This window comes from Leptopilina heterotoma, unplaced genomic scaffold (assembly GCF_015476425.1).
Source record: "Leptopilina heterotoma isolate Lh14 unplaced genomic scaffold, ASM1547642v1 Lhet_209, whole genome shotgun sequence".
Classification (NCBI taxonomy): Eukaryota; Metazoa; Arthropoda; class Insecta; order Hymenoptera; family Figitidae; genus Leptopilina; species Leptopilina heterotoma.
The window spans coordinates 430,058-457,313 of record NW_025110924.1 but is presented as its reverse complement, the minus strand read 5'-3'; the positions used below and the strand labels follow the sequence as shown (position 1 = coordinate 457,313).

Genomic DNA, 27,256 nt, shown 5'->3' with positions numbered 1-27,256 from the left:
AAAAAAGGAAATAAAGTATCGAAAAAAGGAAAAAGCAAAAAATAATTTTTAAAATGTTTAAATAATTTCAAAATAATAAATAAAATAAAAAATTTAATTAAAGGAATAAATACCTGTTTGCATTGTTTGGTGAATTAGGTCCGGAATTTCGAGCAGCGACTGTTTTCGTCACGAAATTCTGCTCCTTCCAGCCATGCTTTTTATAAACGTCTCTTAATTCTTGATGCTGCCACATTGTGTAGAGAACTTGTCCTAAAAAGAAATTTTTATTTAGATTACGAATGATTACATTACGTACAAAAATAAAAAATAGAATGTAAAATATATAAATTAAAAAATCAAATCAAATCAAAAAGTAAAATAAAATGAAATGACAAAATAAAATAAAATCAAAAAGTAAAATAAAATGAAATGAAAAAATAAAATATAATCAAAAAGTAAAATAAAACTAAACGAAAAAGGAAAATAACTAAAAATAAAATAAATATTAGTGACAAGAATGCGATATAAAAAAAATAGAAAGTCTGATTGAAAACACTACCAGCAAATTTAAGAACTCGTGGCGTATATTTCTGTCGCTGCCTGGTGATATTCATGAGTCTTTCAACTCCCCCGGCGTCGAGTAGGGACCTCGAAAATTCAGCATTCTTCTTAATAACTTCATTCAAAGTTGCGAGGACTGCAGCAATTGTGTCATCGCTTGTTCCTTGATCGTGTTGATTATTTCCCGAAGGTAACTTTTGAATTAAGTCTCTCATTGCGTATTTGCCAATAAGTTCCTTGTTACGTTGATCTATTGCTAAATTTCGAAGTGCCGTCGCGACTGCACAAACCACTCTGTCAACCTGCGAAGGGGAAAATTTTCCTTTTTCAATTAAATGCTCAATTTACAATTTTTTCGTTTTAATATCAATTAATAACACTTAATCATAAATAATTAGTCGGAGGATTTATTTTGATATCCAATAAAAATTAAAAGAAAATACGATAAAAATTGAAAGAGAATTCGATAAAAATTGAAAGAGAATTCAATAAAAATTAAAAGAGAATTCAATAAAAATTGAAATAAGATCCAATAAAAATTAAAAAAATAAAATTCAAAACAAATAGAAATGAAATTTCAAAATGAAAAAATTGAAAATCTTATTTTTCTCTGATAATTACAGACCTCCATTCGTAAGAGTTCAACAAGAATGGGAAGTCCCTTTTCTTTTCGAACTGCAGCACGAATTTCAATGCTGGGCTGCCAATAGCAAGCTGCAAGATTTTGTAGAGCTCCAGCTGCCGCCTCGAGAGTTTCGGGATTCGAACATGATTGTAAAAGGCTCAAGTACGATTGTACTACTTCCGGTTGCCAAAGTAATTCCATCCCTTTAACTGGCTCTGTTCGTGGCGACGTTGTTCTCACAGTAGTTGTTTCCTTCTGCACCGGTTGTCCATCCTTCTTCTTTTTACTTCCGCCAAAACAACCCAAATTCTCACCTGAAGCAAACGAAAACAAAATATTTAACAGCTATTTCTTTCATTTGATTTTTCTCCCCCAAAAAAATATATTTGCAAAATATCACGAAAAACCTGCAAATTCTTCTTTAAAAAAAAAATTAAAAATTAATTAGAATAAAAAACCCTAAAAAAGCTGATACGATGGAAGCTTTTTACAAGAAAAAAAAATGAGATCTCAAAAGTAGAATTTTTATAAAAACAATAGAAATAAATGAAATAGAATTAAATTTCAAATTGAAAATTATTTCAAAAATTTAAGGAAAAGTAAACTTTTTATTGTATTAATAATACGAAGTACTTTTATTTAGCGTAAGCAATGCGTTTTATCAAAAAGTGTTAGCGAAAAAAAGAGAAAAGAAATGAGCAATAGATATCAATGCACTCAGTCAAGGAAAAAAAATTGTGATAAAATACTACAGAAAAAATGAAAAAAATACACTACAATTACAAGATTATCTTACCTTGACACAAACTGTACGCTAAAAAGATTGAAACAAAATTTAATTTTTGTGTCGATTTAAGACACATTTCAAATTTCATTTGAAAGAAAGAAAAAATAAATAAAATCGGAACAATACTTCCCAAGACATTTTTCCTATTCAATGATTAAACACAGCCAAAAAAAAAAATTTAAATCTATTTGCTCAAATTTCTCAAAAACATAGCACATTTCTTTTCAATTCTTAGAAATTCGATAACATTAATACAGTAACACTCTTTTCATGCTCTTTTTACAACAAATTAAATATTACAAAAAAAAAATTTTACACTTATTACTAAACAAATTTCTAAAATTTGTTTTTTCAAAAATGCTCAATTATCACTTGTCTTGTTAGTGATTATTTTTCTTAAGACAATAAATTTTTCTAATCAGAATCGTTCTCCATATGCAGACTATTTTTTTTTTAATATGTTGTTAAAGTTCACAACCTCAGGGTTGCCACAAAAATTTGATTTCGTTTTTCCTTGATTTTTAGACAGAATTTTAACTTATTTTCAATTCTCCAAATAAATTTTTTTTTTAAATTCAGTTATTTTTTTTTAAATAGAACTTAACGTAATTTCAATTATTTCCAACGAAGAATTACTTCAAAAAATCACTAATAATATTTTTTAACTTAATTATTTTAATTTAATTTTAATTAATTTTAAAATTGAAAATAATTGAAAAAGTTATTAAAAATGTTAGGAAACAAAAAAGCAATCAACAACTAACTTTAAACTTATAGAAAAAGACTATTAAATTAAAATTCCTCGAAAATTCGATTTTTTAAAATTTTTAATGAAATTCTTTAACAAAATTAAATTCAATTTGAATTTAATTTAATTTCACAAACTTTCACAACTTTTAATTTAATTTCACAAAATTTCTTCATTAATTTGATGATTCTACAATGAATTTTTCTTTAAATTCAATTATCTTTAAAAAAAATTGAATTGACGAAAATAAAATGTTTTCTAACAACATTCGAATTTTAACGAAATATAAAAAATTGTTGTTTATTTGAAAGTTCAAATCTTTAGAGACATAATTTAATTTAATTTAATTTCAAATAAATTTAGGTTATTTAATATAATTTAAAATAATTTTAATTATTTATCAGACTAAGAAAAATTTAAGTCGTTTCAAAATTCATTGCGATTCAAAAGTATTTAAGTTAAAAAAAAATTCATGGAGGAATTAAGTTTTTTGTTTTTCAAAAACATTTTTGAACACCAAAAACATATTTTTTCTTAACAATTCTAGAAATTGGACATTTTTACAGTACTTTTGTGAAAAATATCCTGTCTTTTCCTTGACCAATTTCAATTTCCCTTACTTTTCGCGAGTTGTGGCTTCCCTGCAATTTTTATAATCAACAAGTTTGAAGAAATACTATTTTTCCAGTTAAATTTATTATAAATTTTTGTTTCAAAATGTTCCACACACTCCTTTTCTTAAATTGAAATCAAAATTGAAATCTATTTCAAAAAAAGAAAAATTTTAATCTTCACGTGAAAAATATTTTTTTTTTTCAATCGTTGATCATAAAACGTAGTGAACTTTTCACTAATATTAAAAAATAAAATAAAACATTACAAAAATGAAACTATTGAGAGAGAAAGAGAAAGAGAAAAAAATAGCTCACCTTTAGTTGGTGCCGCTACCCTGTTTTGTACAGTGGACTGAATAGGATGTTTATCGTAGTTTGGATCTTCGACTTCCTGGCATCGATAACTCAAGTTTCTCAGAATGCAAACACAATTTTCCACAATTTTGTTTCCAATGTTCGACTTCTCAATGGCTGATCGTACAACATAAAAAAGTGCATCGACAAGACCTTCGCATTCACGTAATTTTTTCCTCGCGTATTCACCAGCACTCGAAACATTCCTAAGGACACCTGAAGCATTTCTGAATACAGTTGACCAACAAGTTTCACCACTGGAAGAACTTGGATCCCAACCGCTGTGTGGAATAATTATATTATTCACCACCATCGTCACTCCGTCGTCAATAATGGACCGCTTCAAATCCTAATGAAAAAAATGCATCTTTAGTAAGAGAGAAATAAGAAAAAAAGGAGAAATGAAAAATGAGAATGGAAAAAGAGAATGAAAAACGGAAAATAGAAAACAATGAAAAAGATACTAAAGTAAAAATTATGATTACATTACCTCGCAAGAAGACAAATTCCATAGGACACCAGTAACTAGTTCTTTAACGTCAGCGTCGGATGTTCTACGTAATAAATTAATCAATGCTGGTACACCGCCAGCATTTTTTATGGCCCGTTTGTTTTCGTCATTTTGCCGGCCATAAGAAAGATTTCTAAGCGCTCCACAAGCATTTCTATATACGTCAGGACTATCATGATCAAGCAATTGTACTAACGGTGGAATACCTCCCAAGCTGCGTGTCTTCTGTTTATTTGGATCGTCCATATAACAAAGATGCTGCAAATATGCAGCGGCATTCGCTTTGATTATATTATTCGGATTGCTCAGAAAACCAATAACTTCAGATAAATTTGGATCTCGCCATCGTAACGATTTTTGATCATCGTCCAATGGACTCGCCATTCCCGGTACAACTGGATGTCGCGATTGAAGCCGTTGAAGATGAACGTCATCCTCGAACATACCTGGTGGAACGCCACCGCTCAATGGAACTGGATGGCCCTCCTCATAGCCAGGTACGTCGGCTGGCATTGGCACTGGTCCCACTCCAACATTCGGACTGTAAGCAACTGGGCCATAGGGGGACGGAGACACGTAACCGTAGGCCACTTTTCCCTCATCTGAAAATCGTAATTTTAAAATTTCAATCATTTTCATAAATACAAATAAAAAAAAATGTTTTACTTTAAAAAAATTAAAACAAATAATTATTAAAATAAATAAGAATCAAAAAAATAAAATAAAATAAGAGTTGCCACAAGAACTTGATTTTTCCCTGATTTCCAGATAAAATTTTCACATTTTTTCTGATTCCTATTAAAAAAATTCATGATAGAGAATTTAATTAGAAAAAAAATTTAGAAGTAAAAATTTGATTTAGAACTTTAAGGGTGTCTAACTATTTTAGAAATAATATTAGCAACTGTGGCTAACTTCTCTCGATTATTAATAAAATTTTCAATTCTTCAAAAATTCAATTTTCAAAAATTGAAACAGAATTTTTAAAAAGTTCAATTATTTTTAAAATTTTCAATAAAATTCTAATAACATTCAATTATTTTTAAAGAAATTTTAGGAAATCACAAAAATGTTTAATTACTTTACTATAATAATTCAATTATCTTCGTAAAATAGAATTTAAATATTTTTAAGAAATTTTTCAAAAGAAAAAAAAAACAAAATCTTGTAGTTTTCTCTGATTTATATTTTAAAAAAATTCAAGGACAGTTTAATTACAAAAAAATTTAGAAGCAAAAATTTGATATAAAATTAAAAGTATACCTACACTTGTTTTGAAAATAAAATTAGTTCAAATTAAAATTTATTAAATTATTATTTTCGAAAATTTCTATAAAATTCTCAAAACTATCAATTACTTTAAATATACTTTTAAGAAATTTTACTTACTTCATTGTAATAATTCAATTATCTTTATAAAATAAAAATGAAATATTTTTTCAGAAATCTAATTTTTCAGAATTTTGAATGAATTTTTTTAAAAGAAAAAAAAACCAGGTTCGAAACGAAAACTTATTTTGTTTTTTTTTCTGATTTCCAGATAGAATTTTACTGTTTTCTCTAATTCTAATAAAAAAAATTCACGAAGAATTCAATTTAAAAAAAAATATTATTTTTAGAAGGAAAAATTTGATTTAAAAATAAATAAATATATTTATTTATATATAAATATATTTAATAATAAAATTCAATTATTTTTAAAAGAATTTTGGAAAAATTCAATTATTTCAAAAATTTCCAAATTCAATTATCTTTAAACAATATAATTGAAATATTTAATAAACCTAATTTTTCACAATTTTGAATATATCTTTTCGAAATGTAAATTTTTTGAAAAATTGTTTAATTTAAATCTTCCAAAAGTTTCAATTATTTATCAATTATTGAATTAAAATTTTGTAAAAATAAGATTTATTTTTTAAGTCTCTAATGAAATTTTTTTAAAAAAATGTGTTTAAAAATCCAAATAAGTTTAAATATTGAAGTAAAATTTTTCAGAAACATAATTTTTTTAGAATTATAAAGAAAATTACATAAAATTTAAATAATTTTTCAAATAAACATTTAATTGTTATTAATTTTTTTTTACAATAATTTTAGTTTAAAACCTTCTAAAATTTAATTATATCTGAAGATTACAACTATTTTAATCTAAATTTTTTTCTGAATAGATTAAAATTAATAACTGTATGAATGTAATTTTAGACTTTTTAATTTATTTAGAATTTAAAATAAATTTAATTATTTACAAAAATTATCAAAAATTCCAAAAACTGACTTTCTTAAAATTCAACATTTTTTTTCTCTTTTATGGCATTTAGCTTCATTATTTTTGGGCTCTTCCAAACTAATTTACTTATTTAATAGTCTCCACCCTTTGACAAAAAATTTAAAATTATCAAAAATTCGAAAAACCGAATTTCTTAAAATTCAACATTTTCTCTTCTTTTTTATTGCATTTAGCTTCATTATTTTTATTATTTAAATATCTTATGTCAGAAACAAACGATAATAAAAATCTTCTAAAAAATTAAAATTTTTGTATAAATTTTGAGAAATTTGCCTGACTTTCAATGAAATTCTCTGACATTCCCTGACTTTTCCCTGACTTCACGAACTTTCCCGACCGTTAGACACCCTGATTTGAATTTTTGGAATAATTTCAGAAAATTCACATTTTTCCAGCACTTTTGATAAAATTCCCTGATTTCTTTGATCAATTATTTCATTTTCTCTGAACTTTCCCTGATTTCCCTGATTTATGGCTGAACCTGATTACAAAAAATGTTAATAAATTAATGGAGAAGAACAAAAGACAGGATAAAAAAAGAAAAATAGAAAAAAAATCTCCCAACTAGTAATAATTAAATTAATTCAAACGGAAATTAATGGCAATGAAATCGATATCAATACCTCCATGAGATAATAATTATTGAAATTTCGCTCTTCGATGAAAAACTATGAGAAACACATACCGTATTGATCTCCAGGACCACCCGGGCTAGGTGTAATACGATAATTATCCTGCAAGGCTGGATTTAATCCAGGATCTATATCATTGTAGCCGCTTTCAACATACGGAGCTCCTTTCCGTAAATATTCTGAAATAACAATATTTCTTCCATTAGCAGATATTAATAGAAGACTAAAAGAACAATAAAAAAAAACTCTTAAAAAATCTACTAAACGAAATTCGTTACAAATTTCTTTACATCATTCTTTCTATTCTTTTATTTTTCAATTGTCTTTTTAAAAATGAAGATTTAATTTATTTCTAAATTGCTAAATTAAAATTTAGAAGAATAAAATAATATAAAAATTCAATTCGAACATTTTTAAAAAAAATTTTTTATTGCCTTTTTGAAAGCTAAATGTTCAATTTTTTCTAAATTGCTAAATTAAAATTTAGAAGAATAGAAATTAAAAAATTAATTGAATCGTGAATTTCAAAAAGTTCTCAACTCTAAAAACCATAAGCGTCATTTTCACACAACAGTTGATGACCTTTTCGAGTTGAGTCCTTTTTGAAATTTAATTTACAAATAAAATTTACTTTATTTAAGATAAAAATAAAAAAAAAATTACCGTGCGGCGTAGGAGAGGCTCGACTGTGTTCGGAAGGACTGTGAGGACTGTGAGGTGAATGCGATCGTTGCATATAAATCCCATGTGGTCCAGGATATCCCGGTTGCGGTGGATATCCAAGATATGGATCGTAGTGATCGAAACTGACCATGTAAGGATCAGCAGCATATCGAGGATCGGTGTGCTGATATTCTTGTGACATTAGAGGAACTGACATATAACTGACGGCTCCTGGATCTGGATCCATGTGTGACACTTCTCGTACAACTTTCGTCACGGTTGTCACCTGAAACAAAATTTATTTTTATCATTTTACAAAAATAGGGTTGTCGACAAAAATTTAATTTTCTGTTCCCCTGACTTTTCCCTGATTTCCAGACTTTTTCCTGACTGATTTTGACTTTTTCCCTCACCCTAAAGAATATTCTATTGTTATATGCAAAATAATTTCTCTTCATACGTATATTACATGTATAACGAACTATATATATTTTTGTATCATATGATCTCTTCTTAAGATCTCTCGACTTTTGTTTATATGATGTCGATAAGGTTCGACTTGTGGAGTCGCTTATGGGATGACAAATACAGTACTGTAACGTTAGTCCCTTGCCGGCTCTTGTCTTGTGAAGACTTCTTTAAAATACATTTTTGACTTTGCTTAATTACAATTAACTATCTTTTATTTAACCTGAACTGCTTCCCGTTTATTTAAATTCCAATAGGTTATGGGCCCAGGCACATAATAAGTGACAATAAGTGCTTTTGGGTATTTTAGTGTTTTAAGTGACAATAATAGTTTTAGTGCATTTTAGTGTATAGCAACTCTAGTGACAATGAGTGCGGACATAATAAAAACGAAACGGAACATCAAACTATTCAACGGTGAAAAATATAGTATTTGGAAATTTCGTGTTCGTGCACTAATAGCTGAAGAAGATGCATTGCAGGTCCTTGACGAAAATAAACCAAATGAAGTATCAGACGAATGGCAAAAACGTGAACGTATCGCTAAAGGTTCCATCATTCAACACCTTAGTGATTCTATGATTGGATTTGCAACTGAACAGGATACCGCTCGACAAATATTTAAAAAACTGGATGAGATATACGAAAGAAAGAGCCTGGCAACACAACTGGCTGTTGAAAAGAAATTACTAGGTTTTAAACATAAAGGGGACACTCCGTTAACAAATCATTTTGTCGAATTTGATGAAATGATTGTCGAATTATCAGCAGCAGGAGCAGTATTAAATGAAACTAGTAAAATTGCAAGACTATTACTCACACTTCCGAATTCTTACGATTCTGTTGTCACCGCGATTCAAACACTTTCGGACGAAAATTTATCCCTCGCATTTGTGAAAACTCGACTACTGGACTATGAAATAAAAGTGAAAAACGAAAGTGGAGAAACAAGCGGAAAAGTTTTGCAGGCAGCAACTCAGCAAACAGATAAAAATCGAAAACATTCATCTGGCAATCAAAGAAAGTGGAAAAATCCTAAATCGCATTCCAAAGGAAAACCAAATTATCATCGAGAAAATAATTCGAAACATTCACATTCAAAATACGGAAACCACAATAAAAATGCTATTAAAAAATGTGATCATTGTGGTAGAAGGAATCACGAGAAAAAGGATTGTTATTACTACAAAAGAAATTCACAAAATCAAGAAGAACGACAACATACTATTCAAACTGTTCAATCAAATGATAACAGAAGTTTCGCGTTTGTGAGTGATACCGAGAATACATTAAACATTGCAACGAGTGATTCGAATAGATTGACATTTCTGCTTGACTCCGGTGCTACAGATCATATAGTGAATCAACCAGACATATTTACAAACATCACAGAATTGGCAGAACCTCTAAAAATTTCCATCGCTAAAAAGGAGGCCTCTATCACCGCTTCAATGAAAGGAACAATCAACATTACAACAAACTTGGGATTTAAGGGGCAACTAAAAGATGTCTTATATGCACCTGATGTACCATATAATCTTTTGTCAGTTCGTAGAATCCAGGAAGCTGGAATGAGAGTTACTTTCTGTGAAAATGGAAAAGTGACTATTGACAAAGATGGTAAGAATATTCTTATTGGTAAGTCCAGAAACAATTTAATATGTGTAGATTTTATAATAAATAAAAGCATGTGTAATCAAGTAAGAATTGATAAAAACGTGCAATTAAACACATACGAATTATGGCATGCACGTTTAGGCCATATTAATAAATTAAAATTTTTAGAGATTAAAAGAAATAATCAACTTCCTGATTGCCAACAATTAAAATCCATAAATCCCACAGACGAAATATGTGAAGCTTGTGTATATGGAAAACAAGCTCGTCTCCCTTTTTCAAAGAGTAAAGATAGGGCTCATGTAAAAAGACCATTATTTGTTGTTCATACAGATGTTTGTGGTCCAATTACTCCCTCAACTATAAATGATAAAAATTATTTCGTAACTTTTCTAGATGAGTTTACTCATTACGCGGTTGTTTATTTACTTTCTTATAAATCAGAAGTTCTCACATGTTTTCAAGATTTTGTTGCTAAATGTGAAACACATTTCAATCTGAAAATTGCTCATTTATATTGTGATAATGGGAGAGAATATTTGTCAAATGACTTCAAATCGTTCTGTGTTAATAAGGGTATACAATATCATTTAACTGTTCCACATACTCCACAACAGAATTCTGTTGCGGAGCGCCTAAATAGGTCATTGACCGAAAAAGCACGTGCAATGATACACGGAGCAGATTTAGGTAAAGAACTCTGGGGTGAAGCTATTCTTACGGCAGCATATCTGCTTAACTTAACCCCTACAAAAGCCATAACAGACAACAAAACACCTTTTGAACTTTGGCACAACAAGTTGCCAAAATTAAATCACTTAAAAATTTTTGGGTGTACTGTTTATGTTCACAATAAAACGATGAAATCTAAGTTTGATAAAAAATCATTCAAAGGTATTCTTGTTGGTTATGAACTAAGTGGCTATAAAGTTCTAAATGTGGAAACAAATAAATTCATCATTGCCCGTGATGTAATTTTCGATGAAGTTAATTATAAAACTTCACGACCACCCTTATATAATAAAGAGATTGAATCAGAAAATCTCAACACAAAAAGAACGAAAACTGATCCTTTGTTGGAAATCAGTAATAAACAAGAGAGTGATATTAACAAGTCTGTAATAGAAACAGATAAAGTTAATATGTCGCCGAACCCTAACATAAACTCTCAATTGGAGTCTGACATAAACAAACCGCGGCGGAGCGCAAGAATTAAAAACATGCCTTCTATTTCTTATGAAGAAGTAAGTAATATTACTGAAAGTTTTTACACGTGCGCTCAGTCTGCTGTTTGTGACACTCCAAAATCATATACTGAAATAAAAAACCGTGATGATAGGCTTCAGTGGGAGATGGCAATGAAGGAAGAAATTCAATCTCTTTTACAAAATAATACCTGGACTTTAGTACCTTGTCCAAAAGATAAAAATATCGTTGATTGTAGATGGACATTTGTTTTAAAACACGATGGTTACGGGAATCCATCAAAATATAAAGCAAGGGTAGTTGCAAAAGGTTTCAGTCAACAATATTTATTAGATTATGATGAAACTTTTGCACCAGTCGCGAGAATAACAACTTTTAGAGTATTAATTGCTATCGCCAATCAATATAATTTGTTAATCCATCAAATGGATGTTAAAACAGCTTTTCTTAACGGTTCATTAAAAGAGGAAATTTACATGCGCGTTCCTGAGGGGGTTGAAACTAATAGTAAAAACGTGTGTAAATTAAATAAAGCGATATACGGTTTAAAACAATCAGCTAGATGCTGGTTTGAACGTTTCGATCAAGTTTTAAAACAACACGGTTTTGAGAACTCCTCGGTAGATCGTTGCTTATATATTCTCGACAAAGGACACATTAATAAAAATATTTATGTAGTCTTGTATGTCGATGATCTCATAATTATCACTTTCGATAAGAAAACTATAATTAGTTTCAAACAATATTTAATGAAACATTTCTCCATGGTTGATTTAAATGAAGTACAATTTTTTCTGGGAATTAAAGTTGAACGAAAAGAAAATACAATCACCTTAGATCAAAGTGCATATTTGCAAAAAGTTTTGCAAAAATTCAACATGAAAGACTGTAACAGTATTAGTACTCCGTTACCACCAAAATTAAATTATAAAGATTTAAATTCGGATGATCATTATGAAGCACCATGTAGAAATGTTATTGGTTGTTTAATGTACGCGATGTTGTGCACGCGTCCCGATTTATGCGTTGCAATCAATTTACTCAGCCGTTATCAGAATAAAAATAATAAAGAACTTTGGCAATGTTTAAAAAGGGTTCTTAGATACGTTAAGGGGACATTAAATTTGAAACTAATTTACAAGAAAAGCGATTACAAAGAAGTATTGATTGGTTATGTTGACTCGGATTGGGCAAGCAATGAGAATGACCGAAAAAGTACCACAGGTTATGTTTTTAAATTGTTTGACCAAAATACTATTTGCTGGAATAGTAAAAGACAAAATTCAGTGGCTACGTCATCAACTGAAGCTGAATATATGGCTCTTTATGAGGGCGTAAAAGAAGCTTGTTGGCTTAAAACACTTTTACTAAGTGCAAAATTGCAAATTTTAAAACCAATTACAATATTCGAAGATAACAATGGTTGTATTGCTTTAGCCAATAATCCTACTGATCATAAAAGATCAAAACATATTGATATTAAATATCATTTTTCTAGAGAAAAGGTAGAACAAAAGGAAGTAATGTTAAAATATATTTCAACAGGTAACCAACTGGCTGACACATTCACAAAGTCACTACCAGCTGTTCAATTCCAATCAATCCGTCTCAAAATTGGACTGGAGGAGTTCTAAATATACTAAGATGAAAATTGAGTTCATACTGGAGCCTTGAAGAATTCATCTGTAACAGTCACCTATCCTCAAATTTTGTATGCATTGATATGATTCAACAAGAATGTAATTCAATATTTTTTGTTTGGTCTGATTAGGTTTTATCTGAGGTTTTCCTAATCCTTCGCAACAAATGTTGGGCTTTCTATGTACCTCAGTGTCAAAATGTAAAACCGTGTAATTATTTTGAGTGGGAGTATTGTTATATGCAAAATAATTTCTCTTCATACGTATATTACATGTATAACGAACTATATATATTTTTGTATCATATGATCTCTTCTTAAGATCTCTCGACTTTTGTTTATATGATGTCGATAAGGTTCGACTTGTGGAGTCGCTTATGGGATGACAAATACAGTACTGTAACGTTAGTCCCTTGCCGGCTCTTGTCTTGTGAAGACTTCTTTAAAATACATTTTTGACTTTGCTTAATTACAATTAACTATCTTTTATTTAACCTGAACTGCTTCCCGTTTATTTAAATTCCAATATATTCTAATTCACTCTAAAAAATATTAGATACTCAAAAAAAATTTCTAAATACATTTATTTGCCAATTTCTTTAAATATAAAATTATTCGAAAACATCAACTTCATTTTTAAATAAATATTTAATTATTATTTTTCCGTAGGAATTTAAATTCTTCAAAACATTCAAATTCAAACTTTTTTGAAATTCAACAACTTATATTAAGAATATTATTACAAAACAAGAAGATATCGATTAGTGATCGGTATCTTCTTGTTTTGTAATTTAAAAAGTAAAAAATACTTTTTGAACTGTAAATAAATTTGAATTAAACGAAAAAGACAATCATTAGATGAGAAATTTACTACATACTTGTTGTGAGGTTTGCTGCTTATGAGTTCGTATAAGCAGTGGATCATCCTGAACTGATAAATGCGATGAATGCAGGGAATGTGTATCAGCCTGACCATTACTTCCATGGTAGTCAGTCTCGCCTTGTCCACTAAAATAAAATTCATAATTAAATTAATTGTATAAAAAATAAAATGCATAATTACTTTGACAAAAATATGTCGCACAATAAAGGGAAAAAATACTTACGTATATTGCGGCATGTCGGGGCCTTTATCTTGTAGAACGCGTCTGTAACAAGAAAAGCAAAAATGTAAAACAAGAAAAATAGATTTTTCCAAAAAAAGACATTTTTAACAAAATTAAATTTGAATGATTTAATTATTAAATTATAATTTAATTATAATTTCTTAACTAAATTAAGATTATAATTTACTAATTAAATTACGACTAAAAATATATCTACCGTAACTAAAAATTGCGTTTACACTGATTTTATTTCCATTTTTTCTGAATTAATTTTTATTTAAAAAAATCAGAAAAGCAGGAAATTAAAATATTAAATTAAATTAAATTAAAATATTCTATAAAAAGTACTACCAAAAAAAATGGAAGTACCATAGATATAAAAAATTGATTTTCTATTTACTTCTATAAAAAAAATCATTAATGTAAATAAAAATTTTTGTATGCAATAAAAATAGCGACAAAAATTAAATATCAACATAAACAATTTTTTCATTCAAGCTCTAAATGTTAGCAAAAAAAAAGAAAAAAAAACACAATTCACTACAATTTTCAATTCAATTTTCACTACAAAAACATGCTTTTCTCATGAAATAAGTCTTTTCGTATCAAATATTTCTTCTTTTCTCATTTTTCTCTCCAATACAAAACGTTAAAAAAAATCCCCATTTTATTAAAAATTAAAAACTCTTTCAAATTGCAAAAAAAAATTTTAATTAAATAATTATATTAAAAATTATTTATAATTTAATTAAAAATTAAAAAAAAATTTTTTATAATTTAATTAAAAATTAAAAAAAAAAATTTTATAATTTTATAATAAAAATAAAACAATACTTTCTAATGAAAAATTGAATAAGAAGAGGGGAAAAATATTAAGCGTATATAAATTATTAATCTGATGAAACGAACTGTCAGATGTTGACAATTTAAATTTATATTACCTACATATTAATAATAATAATAATATATAAAATTTATAGGGAGATTAATTAAATGTATAGAAACTTTAAAAGAGAAGATTAATTAGCATACACTTGAGAAACTTGTTTGCAATTGGCCTTCAATATTGTAATCGAATGTGATAAAGCATCGATTAATTATAAAGAAGCTTATGCTGCATTTTTGACGGATTGTACAGTTGCAAATATTTGCATTATATACCTTCGCTTGATCACTAATTTGAATACTCATGAAATAAGCAGGAATGTTAATCGATTTTCACATTATAATTTATTTAATTTTCCATAAGTCACGTTTCGGAGATAAATCTTCAAAATTTATTATTATTATTATTTTTAGTAATATGGAAAATAAATTATTGTTCCATTAAGAAATCTGTATAAATATTGACTCTATAGAATTTTTATTTTTATTATAATCTTTGCTATAATCTTTTTATTATCATTTTTTTTATTCGATCACTATTATTATTATTATTTTTGTTCTTTTATTTTATTAATTTTATTTTTTTATTAACAATAACAATAATATTTATAAGAATAAAAATATTTTTCTTTCGTTGAATTATTATTTTTCTATTTAAATTTTTGTTCTGTTAATAATAATTTTTTGTAAATAATAATAATTTAAAAATAATAATAATAATAAAAATAAAAATAATAAAAATAAAATTATTATTTTTTCCAGCTTTCCTTTTTTATCCTTTTAAATTTAATTTTATTATTATTATTTTTTTTTAATTACATTAAAATTGTGTACTAAAAAAATGCAGCAAATTCTTTTTTATTTTCGCGAATAATAGTGTAAAGTTGGATATTAAATTGAAAATCAAAGAAAGATGAAACGTATGATCTAATAGTTGAAGTAGGCGAGTTAAAGTACTTGAAATTACATCATTGAGATTGAATTTATAGAGTTCAAAAGAGATACAGAGGATGAGTAAGATCTTTATAATGATACATGATACTATTTAAGTGATATATACGACGTTGAGACTCTGGGGAATTTTTTTTCTTTTTTTTTATATTTATTATTAGTTTTTTTTCATAATACCTCTATTTAGTTCCAACAATTCAGAAATGGCTGCAGAAAAGAAGAAAAGGTATCAGTTTTCTCATCATCCAGATAAAATGTACTTAATCTGCTTTACAATAAATTGCTAGAAAACTATTTATTGTTTCAAAGGAGTAATGATAATTAAAAAAAAATTATTCCTTCACAAAATCTGCGTTACACTAAGAAAAATAGAATTTTTCTTTTCACTGTTCGGAAAGTTTTGAAATATAAAATTTAATATTGAAAATATTTGTAAATGTAATTTAAAAATTATAATTAAAATATATTCTTTACTATAATAGAATTTTTCGTTTGAAAAACTTAAATTTTCAAGAATAAAATTTAATATTGAAAATCTGTATTCGCAGGTAATTTGAAAATTATAATTAAAATATTCAAAAACAAAAATTTAAATATTCAAAAATAAAATTAAAATATTAATTTCAATCAAGCAGAAAATATTTCAAAAATAAAATTGAAAATTGAAAATCTGTAATCACAGGTAATTTGAAAATTAGAATTTAAATATTCTTTACAAATAGAATTTTCCTTTTTTTATGTTTAAAATTTTCAATAACAAAATTTAATATCGAAAATCTATATTCGCAGGTAATTAAAAAATTAAAATTAAAAATATTCTCTACACACAGGATTTTGTTTTACGTTTAAAATTTCCAAAAATAAAATTTAATATCTAAAATCTTTATACAATCGCAGATAATTTAAAAATTAGAATTAAAATATTCGAAAATGAAATAAAATTAAAATATTAATATATTAATTTCAATCAATCAAAAAATATTTCAAAAATAAAATTTACTATTGAAAATCTGTATTCGCAGGAAATTTGAAAATTAGAAATAGAATATTCTTTAAAAATAGAATTTTATTGTCAGATTTAAAACTTCCAAAAATAAAATTTAATATTAAAAATCTGTATTTGCCGGTAATTTAAAAATTTTAATTAAAACTTTTAAAAATAAAACAAAATTAAAATAGTAATTTCAATCATAATCAAAAACTATTTCAAAAATAAAAAATAATATTGAAAATCTATATTCGCAAACAATTCAAAAATTAGAATTAAAAATAGTATTCTTCACAAATTATTTTCTTTTCCTCAGATTTAAAATTTTCAAAAATCAAATTTAATACAGAAAATTTTTTTCCACTCGCAGGTAATTTAAAAATTAGAATTCCAAAAATTACAATATTTCCAAAAATAAACTACTTTATAAAAGTGAAAAAAAAATTTTCTGAGTGTTTTTTTTTTTTTAAAGACGAACAATTTTCTAAGACGCAAAAATGTAAACTAATCACTAAATTCCATGCAGAGATTAAACACAGCCATGCTTTTGATACATGAAATGCCGATAAATAAAGTGAAAAATTCTAATCTGGAGGAAACCAGGTGGCCTAGCAAAAAGTAATTAAAATATCCTTGAACTAACAAATGAATACAAGAATGATTCATGAGCCATCTAAGGAAAGAAAATAAACAGAGGCAAAAAAAAAGAAGAAAAGAATGAAGAACACAAATACTTTAAAAGGGAACAAATCACGATTTAATTTAAAATCACCTTTGTGTTATTTCAGTTCTTGTAAAATTGTGCTCCTGTCTCTGCTCAATCCTTCGATTCACGAGTCTTTTTTTTTTTGTTTGCAAAAAAGAAATATTTTATTCTCAATTAATTTTTTTTTTAATTTTTCTTTCCCTTAATTTCTATAATTAATTTTTTTTACAATAATTCAATATAATAAATTTTTAATTTTACAATTCCATTCACATTTTTAGTGATTCTTTAGCCGTGACTTTTGTAAATAATTAGTTTAACTCTTTAATTCAGGGTAGTTATTGATCAGACGTCGAGACGACTCGGTCGTAATTATTTGATACGAAGCGTATATAGAGTCAGAGAGTTTATACGCCAACATTCATATATATACAAATGACACAAGCCAATCAAAATTAACGAATTTTAAAATCGATTTAATAATTATTTCGATGTTAATTAAATTCAGTTTGTTGTAAATAATAATAATAAGGAAATTTTTTCAGCTTAGCAAAAATAATTAATCTTTGATTCGAATTTGTGCGCCGTTTTCCTACTAATTAACAATTTCTCTAAAGTTTTGAACTTTCAAATAATTACTTATTTTTTAAATTCAAATCTATGAGATTTTTGCAAAATCAAAGTGGTCACAAGTTTCAGTTTATCAATTTCCCTGACAGTTTACTGACATCAAAATTATATTTTCCCTGCCAAATTTTTTCCTACAGGAAAATATGAAAGTTTACGGAAAATGAGTAAAATTTATTAATTTTGATAATTTCTAAAAAATTACAATTATAACTATACCTGAATTCAATTATTTTCTACAATAAATTTAACTGAACTTCATCCCTAAATCAACTATTTTAAATTTATAAAAGAATTAGTTTTTGAATTTATTATTTAATTTATAGAAGATATTTTAAATAACTTTCCGAAAGTTCTTCTAGAATTCAATTATCAGGGCTCGAACCAGTGAAAGTATTTAAAAATACGGACTTTACGGACCAAAAATGAAAAATTACGGACCATTTACGGACCAATTACTGACAAAAATATATAAGAGAACATTTTACTTAAAACTATAAATTAGATTTTTTCATAACTAAAAAACATGAAGATATCGATAACTCCGAGTCTTCGACTCGGAGCGATCGATTACTTCATGTTTTATAATAATTAAAGATAGAATGATAAAATCATTATCAATTCAATTATTATTTTCAAGAATTTTTAACTAAAATTCTTCTTAAAATCGATTTTTTTAATAATTTTCGAAAAAGTTCTTTGACAATTTTCAAATCCATTTCTTTACAATATTCAATTTTACGAAATTTCAATTATTTTTAAATTCTTCAATTAAATATGTACTAAAAAATAAAAACTTCAAATAATATAAAAAAAAATCCGCAATTAAAATTTCTCAAAAAAATTAATTCCACAGAATTGTTAGTTAAAAATATGAAAAATTCAAATTTTCAAAGATTTGAATCTGAAACCTTTTCAAAATTTAATTATTTTTAAATCAATTTTTATGAGAAAATTCTACGAAAATTTCATTATTTAAATACAAAAAAAAACAATTTATTGAATAATTACATATGTTTCTTAAAATTGAATTCTTTTAAAGAATTGTATCAATCAATTTTCAAATAATTTGAATTCTTTTGCAAAATTTTATTAAAATAGTAGATATTAAAAATAATTAAATTAGGGAAAATTTTTGAAAATAATTAAAATTTTGCCAAGTAATTTATTAAATGTTTTGAAAATAATTCAATTTTAGAGAAGAATTTTATTATTTATAAAGATAATTGATAATTTACGCAAAGAATTGCATTAAAAATTCTGAATGCAATAATATTATTCTTTAAAGAAATTTAATTAAAAATTTATTAAAAATAATATTTAAATTGTAATAAATAAATTGTAGCAAAGGTTATTAAAATAATTAAATTTCTTTGATAAATTTTAATAAAATTTTTAAGAATAATTACATTTTTCGAGGAATTCGATTAAAATTGTATTAAAAATAATTGAAATTCTGCAATTAGCTTTATTATTTATTAAAATAATTGAATTCCTAATAAGAATTTTATTATTTGCCAAAAAAATTAAATACCTGTAAAAATTTTATTATTTATGAAAATAATTGAATATTGCGAAGAAATTTATAAAAAAAATTTGTAAATAATGAAATTCCTGTAAAATTTTTATTATTTTTTGAAAATAATTAAAGGTTTGTGTAGAATTTTAGTAGATTTTTTTTAAATAATTGAATTCTTTTGGAAAATTTTATTAGAATAGTATAGATACCTATTAAAAATCATTGAATTGAGGAAAAATTTTGAAAATAATTGAAATTTTTCTAAGAATTTTATTAAAATTTTTGAAAATAATTGATATTTCGGAGAAGAATTCAATTATTTCTAAAGATAATTGAAATTTTGACGAGAATTTTTAAAAATTTTTGAACATAATTGAATTTTTGTGAAGAATTTTATTACTTTTGAAAATAATTGAATTCCTTCAATCATTTGTAATTTCTCTAAAATTATCCAAATTATATCGTATAATTTACGTACTTTACGGACCTTTTTCAATCGAATTACGGACTTTACGGACTTTTTTTCAAAAAAACGGACTTTTACGGACTTGAAGCAAAGTTACGGACTTTTACGGGATTTACGGACCTAGTTCGAGCCCTGAATTATTTAATTACAAAACCTCAATTTTTTTATTATAATTTTAACTGTCCATGTTTTTTCCTTAATAAAGAAATTCTTCCAATTAATTTTTTTAAAACATTTTAAAATAATTTTTGAAAGATAATAGTTTTTTTAATTATACACAACTGAAAAATTTCCAAACAACTGAAATTTGGTAAAATCATTTTAAAATAATTAAATTTTTTAAAAATATAAATAAAAATAATCAAATTTTTGAAGAATTTTAATTATAAATATATGACCATGACTTCTTTGAAATTTAAATAAGTAAAAAAGTAAATTTTTATTTACTTACTTATTTACTTTGTTATTATGATAAAACAATTCTAATTTTAAAAAAAAATTTAAAATAAAATTTAATTTTCAAAAAAGTCTAATATTTTTTTAAAATATTTTAATATCATTTTTCGAAAATAATTGAATTTTTTAAAAGCATTTTTGTACAATTTAAAAAATTACTGATTTTTGGATGAATTTTAATTAAAAATTTTGAACACGATTTTTGTCTCCAAAATGTTAAAAATAATTCTAAACTATTATTTTTTGTATGTATTTGAATTTTCGGAAATATGTAATTGAAAATACTAAAAATATTGAATTTTAAAAAATTAGAAGCTAATTTTTATTTTAAATTTACATTTAGAGTTTTTCCATTAAACTTTTTGATAATTAAAATATTTTCAAAATTTGCAATTAAAATTCTTCGATAGTTGAGTTTCTATAATTGTAACCAAATACTTGAAAAAAATTAATTTTTTTCAAAAAATTTTTAATTATTTTTTATTTTAATTTGATTATCTTAAAAAATGATTCAAAAATAATTTTTTTACTAAAAATTGTGGTTTTTGTTGCAATATTTGGAAGAAAATTTGAAAAAAGTCTCAATTTTCTTAATTTCCTTGACAAAAAATTTTTTTCCGATCATTTCTCTGACTTTACTTTACTGACAAAAATTTTGTTTTCCTGACAATTCCCTGACTTTACTGACATGTGGCTACCCTGAAAATGCAAAATAATTTTTTAAAATAATTATACTGACGAAATAATTCTTTCATTTGAAGTTAAAATTTTTGGAACCTTATAAAATTATTCACAAGATTCAAAACGCTCAAAATGAACGAAATCTTTTTTTATTCAAAAATATTTCCACAAATTACTGATTGAAAGAAAAATTAAAAACCTAATTTTCTATTTAGAAACTTTACAATTAATTTTTCTTGATAGTGACAGAAAAATTATTTTAATAAAAATTTAATAGAAGAAATAAATAAATTTCGTTCATCTGAACGTTGAGAACAAAAGGTTCTTATTTTTCCCAAAGATTTGAATGTTCAACTGAACGACAATTTTTTATATTTCGACAAAATTTGGAATTTTTGTAGAAAATATTTTTTTTTGTTAATTTAGAAAAAAATTTTAAAAAATATTTTAAAAATAACTAGAAGAAAATTAAAAATAAAAACATATTTGTAGAAAGAATTTAATTTTAAATTCGTTCTACAAATATGTTTTTATTTTTAATTTTCTTCCAGTACTTTTGAAAATTATTTAAGAAAAAAATATTCGTTCAAAACTTTAGGAAAATAGGATCTTCTTAATAAAAAAAAATTACTTTAAAATTATAATTACAATGAAAATCTAATTAGTGGAAAATTAAGATAGAATTTTTTTTTACAACGTTAATGAGAAAACACAAAAATGCCAAAAATGCGTAACAAAAATGATCAACTCAAAATGAAGAAAAATGTTAAAAATTCAGGTCATCGATTATTTTGTAAACTGAAATTCTGTTTTTTTTTTACTATAAATGTAAATGTGAGTAACAAAGAGTTGAATCAGCAAACGTGACAGAAATGAAAGCTTTTGTAAACGTACATATTCGACGAAAAAAAAAAATCAGAAATATATATATTGATAAAAACACTCTCGGCATGTTTTGAAGAAACAGCATTTTTTTATTTTATTTTTTTTTTTGAAAAAACAGGAATTCTTGTCAAAAACACAAAAAAATTTTTTTAAAATAAAAAAAAATATACTTACAAACAAGAGTCAACCAGCTGATTGTTTGACATACCAGCTGACCTTCGACTGTTGTTCTCAGCTATCGGGCAACTTCACCTGCAATAAAAAAAAGACATTATAGTTTTAAAATAGTTCTTTTGGTTCTTTGTAGAAATCGTCAATATTTACAATAATAATAGTATATAGAGAATGGTAGAAATTATTTTCCATTTTGTATTTATATCTTTAAATATCCGCTTGAGGAACTTTTATAATTATTTTTACTTCCTCATGAACAATTTATTTTGTCTATTAGGCGATAGAAATTGACGTTTTTTATTTTTAGAAAAACGGAAACATTTTTCACTTTTTGTTTTCTATTTTCTGCCAATTATAAAATTATTACGATTATTATTATTTTAATGACTTAACCGCAACAGGTTTCACAATATTCTCCAATTATTGCGTATATGTAACGTAAAATTAATTAACCATGATATTTAAATTGGTTCATAAATATCTTGGATTTAAATGTAATAGATATATAAATATATTAGATCCAAATATATTAGATAAAAGGTACATAAAACAATCTTTGACAATAAATTTATTAATGACAAGCAAATAATGTTTGGTTATATTTGTAGTTAATTTTTATTTACATTTCAAATTTATTGAATTTGTAAATTATTTTATACTAAAATAATAATTATTTATCCTAAAATAAATATTTTATACTAAATTAATAATTATTTATGCTAAAATAATTATAATGTTTCGAAGAATTTTACTAAAATTGTTGAAAATAATTAAATTCTTTCGAGGAATTTCATTAAAATTATATTGAAGATAATTCAATTCTTATAAAAAAATTCTATCAAAACTTTTGAAAATAATTGAAATGTATTGAAAATAATTTCATTCTTACGAATAGTTGAATTGAATTCTTCCAAGAATTTTATTACAATTATTGAAAATAATTAAATTTCTGAGTCTATTTTTATTATTTATACAAAATAATTGAATTTTTGCTAAGAATTTTATTATTATTTTTGAATATAATTGAATTTCTGCGAAGAATTTTGTTATAAATAGAAATAATTGAATTATATCGAATATTTTTATTAAAATAGTATTAAACCTGAATCGTTTTAAAGAATTTTATTAAAATTTTTGTAAATAATTTAATTACTAAACAGAATTCAATTATTTATGAAAATAATTGAATTCATGCGAAGAATTTATTAATATTAATTGAAATTTTTTAAAATTGAATTTCTACGAAGAATTATATTATTAATAAAAATAATTGAATTTTTGTAAAGAATTCTTAAAATTTTTGAAAATAGTTGAATTCCTTCGAAGAATTCTATTATTTATGAAAATAATTGAATTATATCAAAAATTTTTATTCAAATATAGTATTAAAACTTAATCGTTTTAAAGAATTTTATTAAAATTTTTGTAAATAATTTAATTACTAAACAGAATTCAATTATTTATGAAAATAATTGAATTCTTGCGAAGAATTTATTAATATTAATTGAAATTTTTTAATATAATTGAATTTCTACGAAGAATTATATTATTAATAAAAATAATTGAATTTTTGTAAAGAATTCTTCTTAAAATTTTTGAAAATAGTTAAATTCCTTCGAAGAATTCTATTATTTACGAAAATAATTGAATTATTTAAAAAAATTTTATTCAAATATAGTATTAAAATTTAATCGTTTTAAAGAATTTTATTAAAATTTTTGTAAATAATTTAATTACTTAGAAGAATTTATTAAAGTTAATTGAAATTTTTTAATAATTGAATTTCTACGAAGAATTATTTTATTAATAAAAATAATTGAATTTTTGTAAAGAATTCTTCTTAAAATTGTTGAAAATAGTTTAATTCCTTCGAAGAGTTTCACTATTTACGAAAATAATTGAATTATATCGAAAATTTTCTTAAAATAGTATTAAAACTAAATACTTTTAAAAAATTTTATTAAATTTTTTTTAAATAATTAAATTACAAAAAGAAGAATTCTATCATTTATAAAAATAATTGAACTCTTGCGAAGAATTTTATTAAAATTAATAAAAATTTCTGAATATAATTGAATTTCTACAAAGAACTTTTGAAAAAATTGTTAAATAATTGAATTATTTTGAGAAACTTTATTAAAATAAAATAATATTGATAAAAGTGAATCTTTGCGAAGAGTTGCATTAAAATTTTGTACAAAGAAAATGATTGAATTTTTGCGATGAATTTTATTAAAATTTTTAAATAATTGAATTATTTCATAGAATTTCATTAAAATTTTTGAAAATAATAAAGTTGTTTCGAGGAATTTAATTATAAAAATGTATTGAAATAATAACACTGAAAAAAATATTTATTTGATTCAAATAACCGATTAATTGACAATGATCAATTAAATATTTAATTGAATCAAATAATATTTACTGGAGTCAATTAAATTTTTGCGAGGAATTTTATAAAAATGAATTAATATATTTTTAAAAAATAGTATGTTCGAAGAATTCCATCTAAAAATTTGGAAAATAATTGTATTTTTGGAAAATAATAAAAAGTTATTACTATAGGAAGTTAAGAAAAAATCAGGGAAATAAAGAATCCAAATTTTTTATGGTTTTTGTGAATCAACTAAAACGAGTTTTTTTGGTCGTCAGTTTAAGTGACAATCGCAGTGGCAATCAGTTATTTTTGACTGATTCAAATATAAAGAATAATTAATAATTAACAAATTACCATCTTTTTGTGTTAAATAATTAAGAATTATCAAATTCACAATGATCTAATCAAAGTTTTCAATTTGAAGAAGTAAAAATAGAACTTTTTGTTATTTGAAATGAAGAAGGAAAAAAAAAAATTGCGGAACTTGATAGAATTTGATTTATCGACATTTACAACGTTGCATAGTGAAATATTCTATAAAATTGAAGCGTCATGCATGACAACCAACAAAATCTATCACGACGTCCATTAAAATGTCGCATTAACCGTCTAGAATCGATTTGAACGTCTGTGGATAGTGGAGCACTCTCTCTCTCTCTCTGAGATAGAAGGGCATTAATTCGATAACGATTACAATCTTCGATCGTGTCTTCCGGTGGAAACCGATGAAGTTAAGTCAAAAATAAAGTAGGTAATACTCCTCTGTAAGTTTGAATTGACTCGTTGATCGTAAGGGCTATGACCTAATAGAGCTTCAATTACATTAGATGTCTGATCAATTGAAGATTATTCATATATAGCTCTTTGTCAGATGGTTCATTTCCTCTCAAGGCGAACTGGACAATAAAAGAAAAAATATTTGTCTTTCATTTTTTATTTTTTTCTAATTAAAATTACAGTGCGTGTAATGAAAGTCGTTTCTTAATTTTTATTTTCTCTTCTTCAATGTTTTTTAATAATTTTATCATTTTTACTAAAAATATAGTAAATATTAAGCGCTAAACACGGTATTCAATTTGTTATTATTTTACGCATTTATTAAAAATTAAATTTGAAATATTAAGAATTAAAAAATGGACGCAATTACAAATTTTTTTAATTATAAATTTTTATTTTTGAAAATTTCTCTATTTACAAAAATGTAATTTTTAATTGTTTGAATAAAATTTTTCAATTAAATTCAATTTGTATTTTCAAAAATCTTAGTTATTTTCAATAAAATCCTTCGCAACGATTCAATTTTTGTCAATACTATTTTAATAAAAATTCAGTAAATATAATTAAAATATAATTATAAATTTTCAAAATAAAATTCTTCGAAGAAATTCAATTATTTTTCAAAAATTTTAGTTAATTTTAATAAAATCCTTCGCAACGATCCAATTATTTTCAATACTAATATTGTAATATTAACAAAATTATTCTGTAAATAATTAAAATATACATAATTTTCAATTTTTTGAATAAAATTCTTCAGTGAAATTAATTTTTTCGAAAATCTTAGTTAATTATTTTAAAATTTCTCGCAAAAAATCAATTGTTTCTATAAAATAATAGAATTATTTCCAAATTTAATTATTTTCATTATAATTTTAATAAAATTGCTTGAAAGAATTCAATTACAGGGCTCGAACCAGTGAAAGTATTTAAAAATACGGACTTTACGGACCAAAAATGAAAAATTACGGACCATTTACGGACCAATTACTGACAAAAATATATAAGAGAACATTTTACTTAAAACTATAAATTAGATTTTTTCATAACTAAAAAACATGAAGATATCGATAACTCCGAGTCTTCGACTCGGAGCGATCGATTACTTCATGTTTTATAATAATTAAAGATAGAATGATAAAATCATTATCAATTCAATTATTATTTTCAAGAATTTTTAACTAAAATTCTTCTTAAAATCGATTTTTTTAATAATTTTCGAAAAAGTTCTTTGACAATTTTCAAATCCATTTCTTTACAATATTCAATTTTACGAAATTTCAATTATTTTTAAATTCTTCAATTAAATATGTACTAAAAAATAAAAACTTCAAATAATATAAAAAAAAATCCGCAATTAAAATTTCTCAAAAAAATTAATTCCACAGAATTGTTAGTTAAAAATATGAAAAATTCAAATTTTCAAAGATTTGAATCTGAAACCTTTTCAAAATTTAATTATTTTTAAATCAATTTTTATGAGAAAATTCTACGAAAATTTCATTATTTAAATACAAAAAAAAACAATTTATTGAATAATTACATATGTTTCTTAAAATTGAATTCTTTTAAAGAATTGTATCAATCAATTTTCAAATAATTTGAATTCTTTTGCAAAATTTTATTAAAATAGTAGATATTAAAAATAATTAAATTAGGGAAAATTTTTGAAAATAATTAAAATTTTGCCAAGTAATTTATTAAATGTTTTGAAAATAATTCAATTTTAGAGAAGAATTTTATTATTTATAAAGATAATTGATAATTTACGCAAAGAATTGCATTAAAAATTCTGAATGCAATAATATTATTCTTTAAAGAAATTTAATTAAAAATTTATTAAAAATAATATTTAAATTGTAATAAATAAATTGTAGCAAAGGTTATTAAAATAATTAAATTTCTTTGATAAATTTTAATAAAATTTTTAAGAATAATTACATTTTTCGAGGAATTCGATT

General features: G+C 24.2%; 1 protein-coding gene across 6 annotated transcripts in view; it reads right to left on the bottom strand.

Moving 5' to 3' along the window:
* Positions 1 to 27,256, bottom strand: part of LOC122501401 (catenin delta-2) — a 43,653-nt gene that overhangs the window by 6,837 nt on the left and 9,560 nt on the right. For 4 of the 6 annotated variants that reach the window (XM_043610824.1, XM_043610823.1, XM_043610826.1 and 1 more), the window contains exons 2-12: positions 22,142 to 22,219; positions 17,400 to 17,465; positions 13,804 to 13,845; positions 13,576 to 13,705; positions 7,768 to 8,053; positions 7,158 to 7,283; positions 4,162 to 4,784; positions 3,633 to 4,020; positions 1,169 to 1,482; positions 542 to 845; positions 114 to 252 (exon numbers count right to left, since the gene is read on the bottom strand). In XM_043610824.1, the coding sequence (XP_043466759.1) occupies positions 114 to 252; positions 542 to 845; positions 1,169 to 1,482; positions 3,633 to 4,020; positions 4,162 to 4,784; positions 7,158 to 7,283; positions 7,768 to 8,053; positions 13,576 to 13,705; positions 13,804 to 13,845; positions 17,400 to 17,465; positions 22,142 to 22,173 (2,450 nt within the window). In that variant the 5' untranslated portion in view covers positions 22,174 to 22,219. Of the gene's footprint in view, positions 1 to 113; positions 253 to 541; positions 846 to 1,168; positions 1,483 to 3,632; positions 4,021 to 4,161; positions 4,785 to 7,157; positions 7,284 to 7,767; positions 8,054 to 13,575; positions 13,706 to 13,803; positions 13,846 to 15,816; positions 15,847 to 17,399; positions 17,466 to 22,141; positions 22,220 to 27,256 lie in introns of those variants that run through there. The other 2 variants (XM_043610828.1, XM_043610825.1) reach the window with 2 other exon arrangements.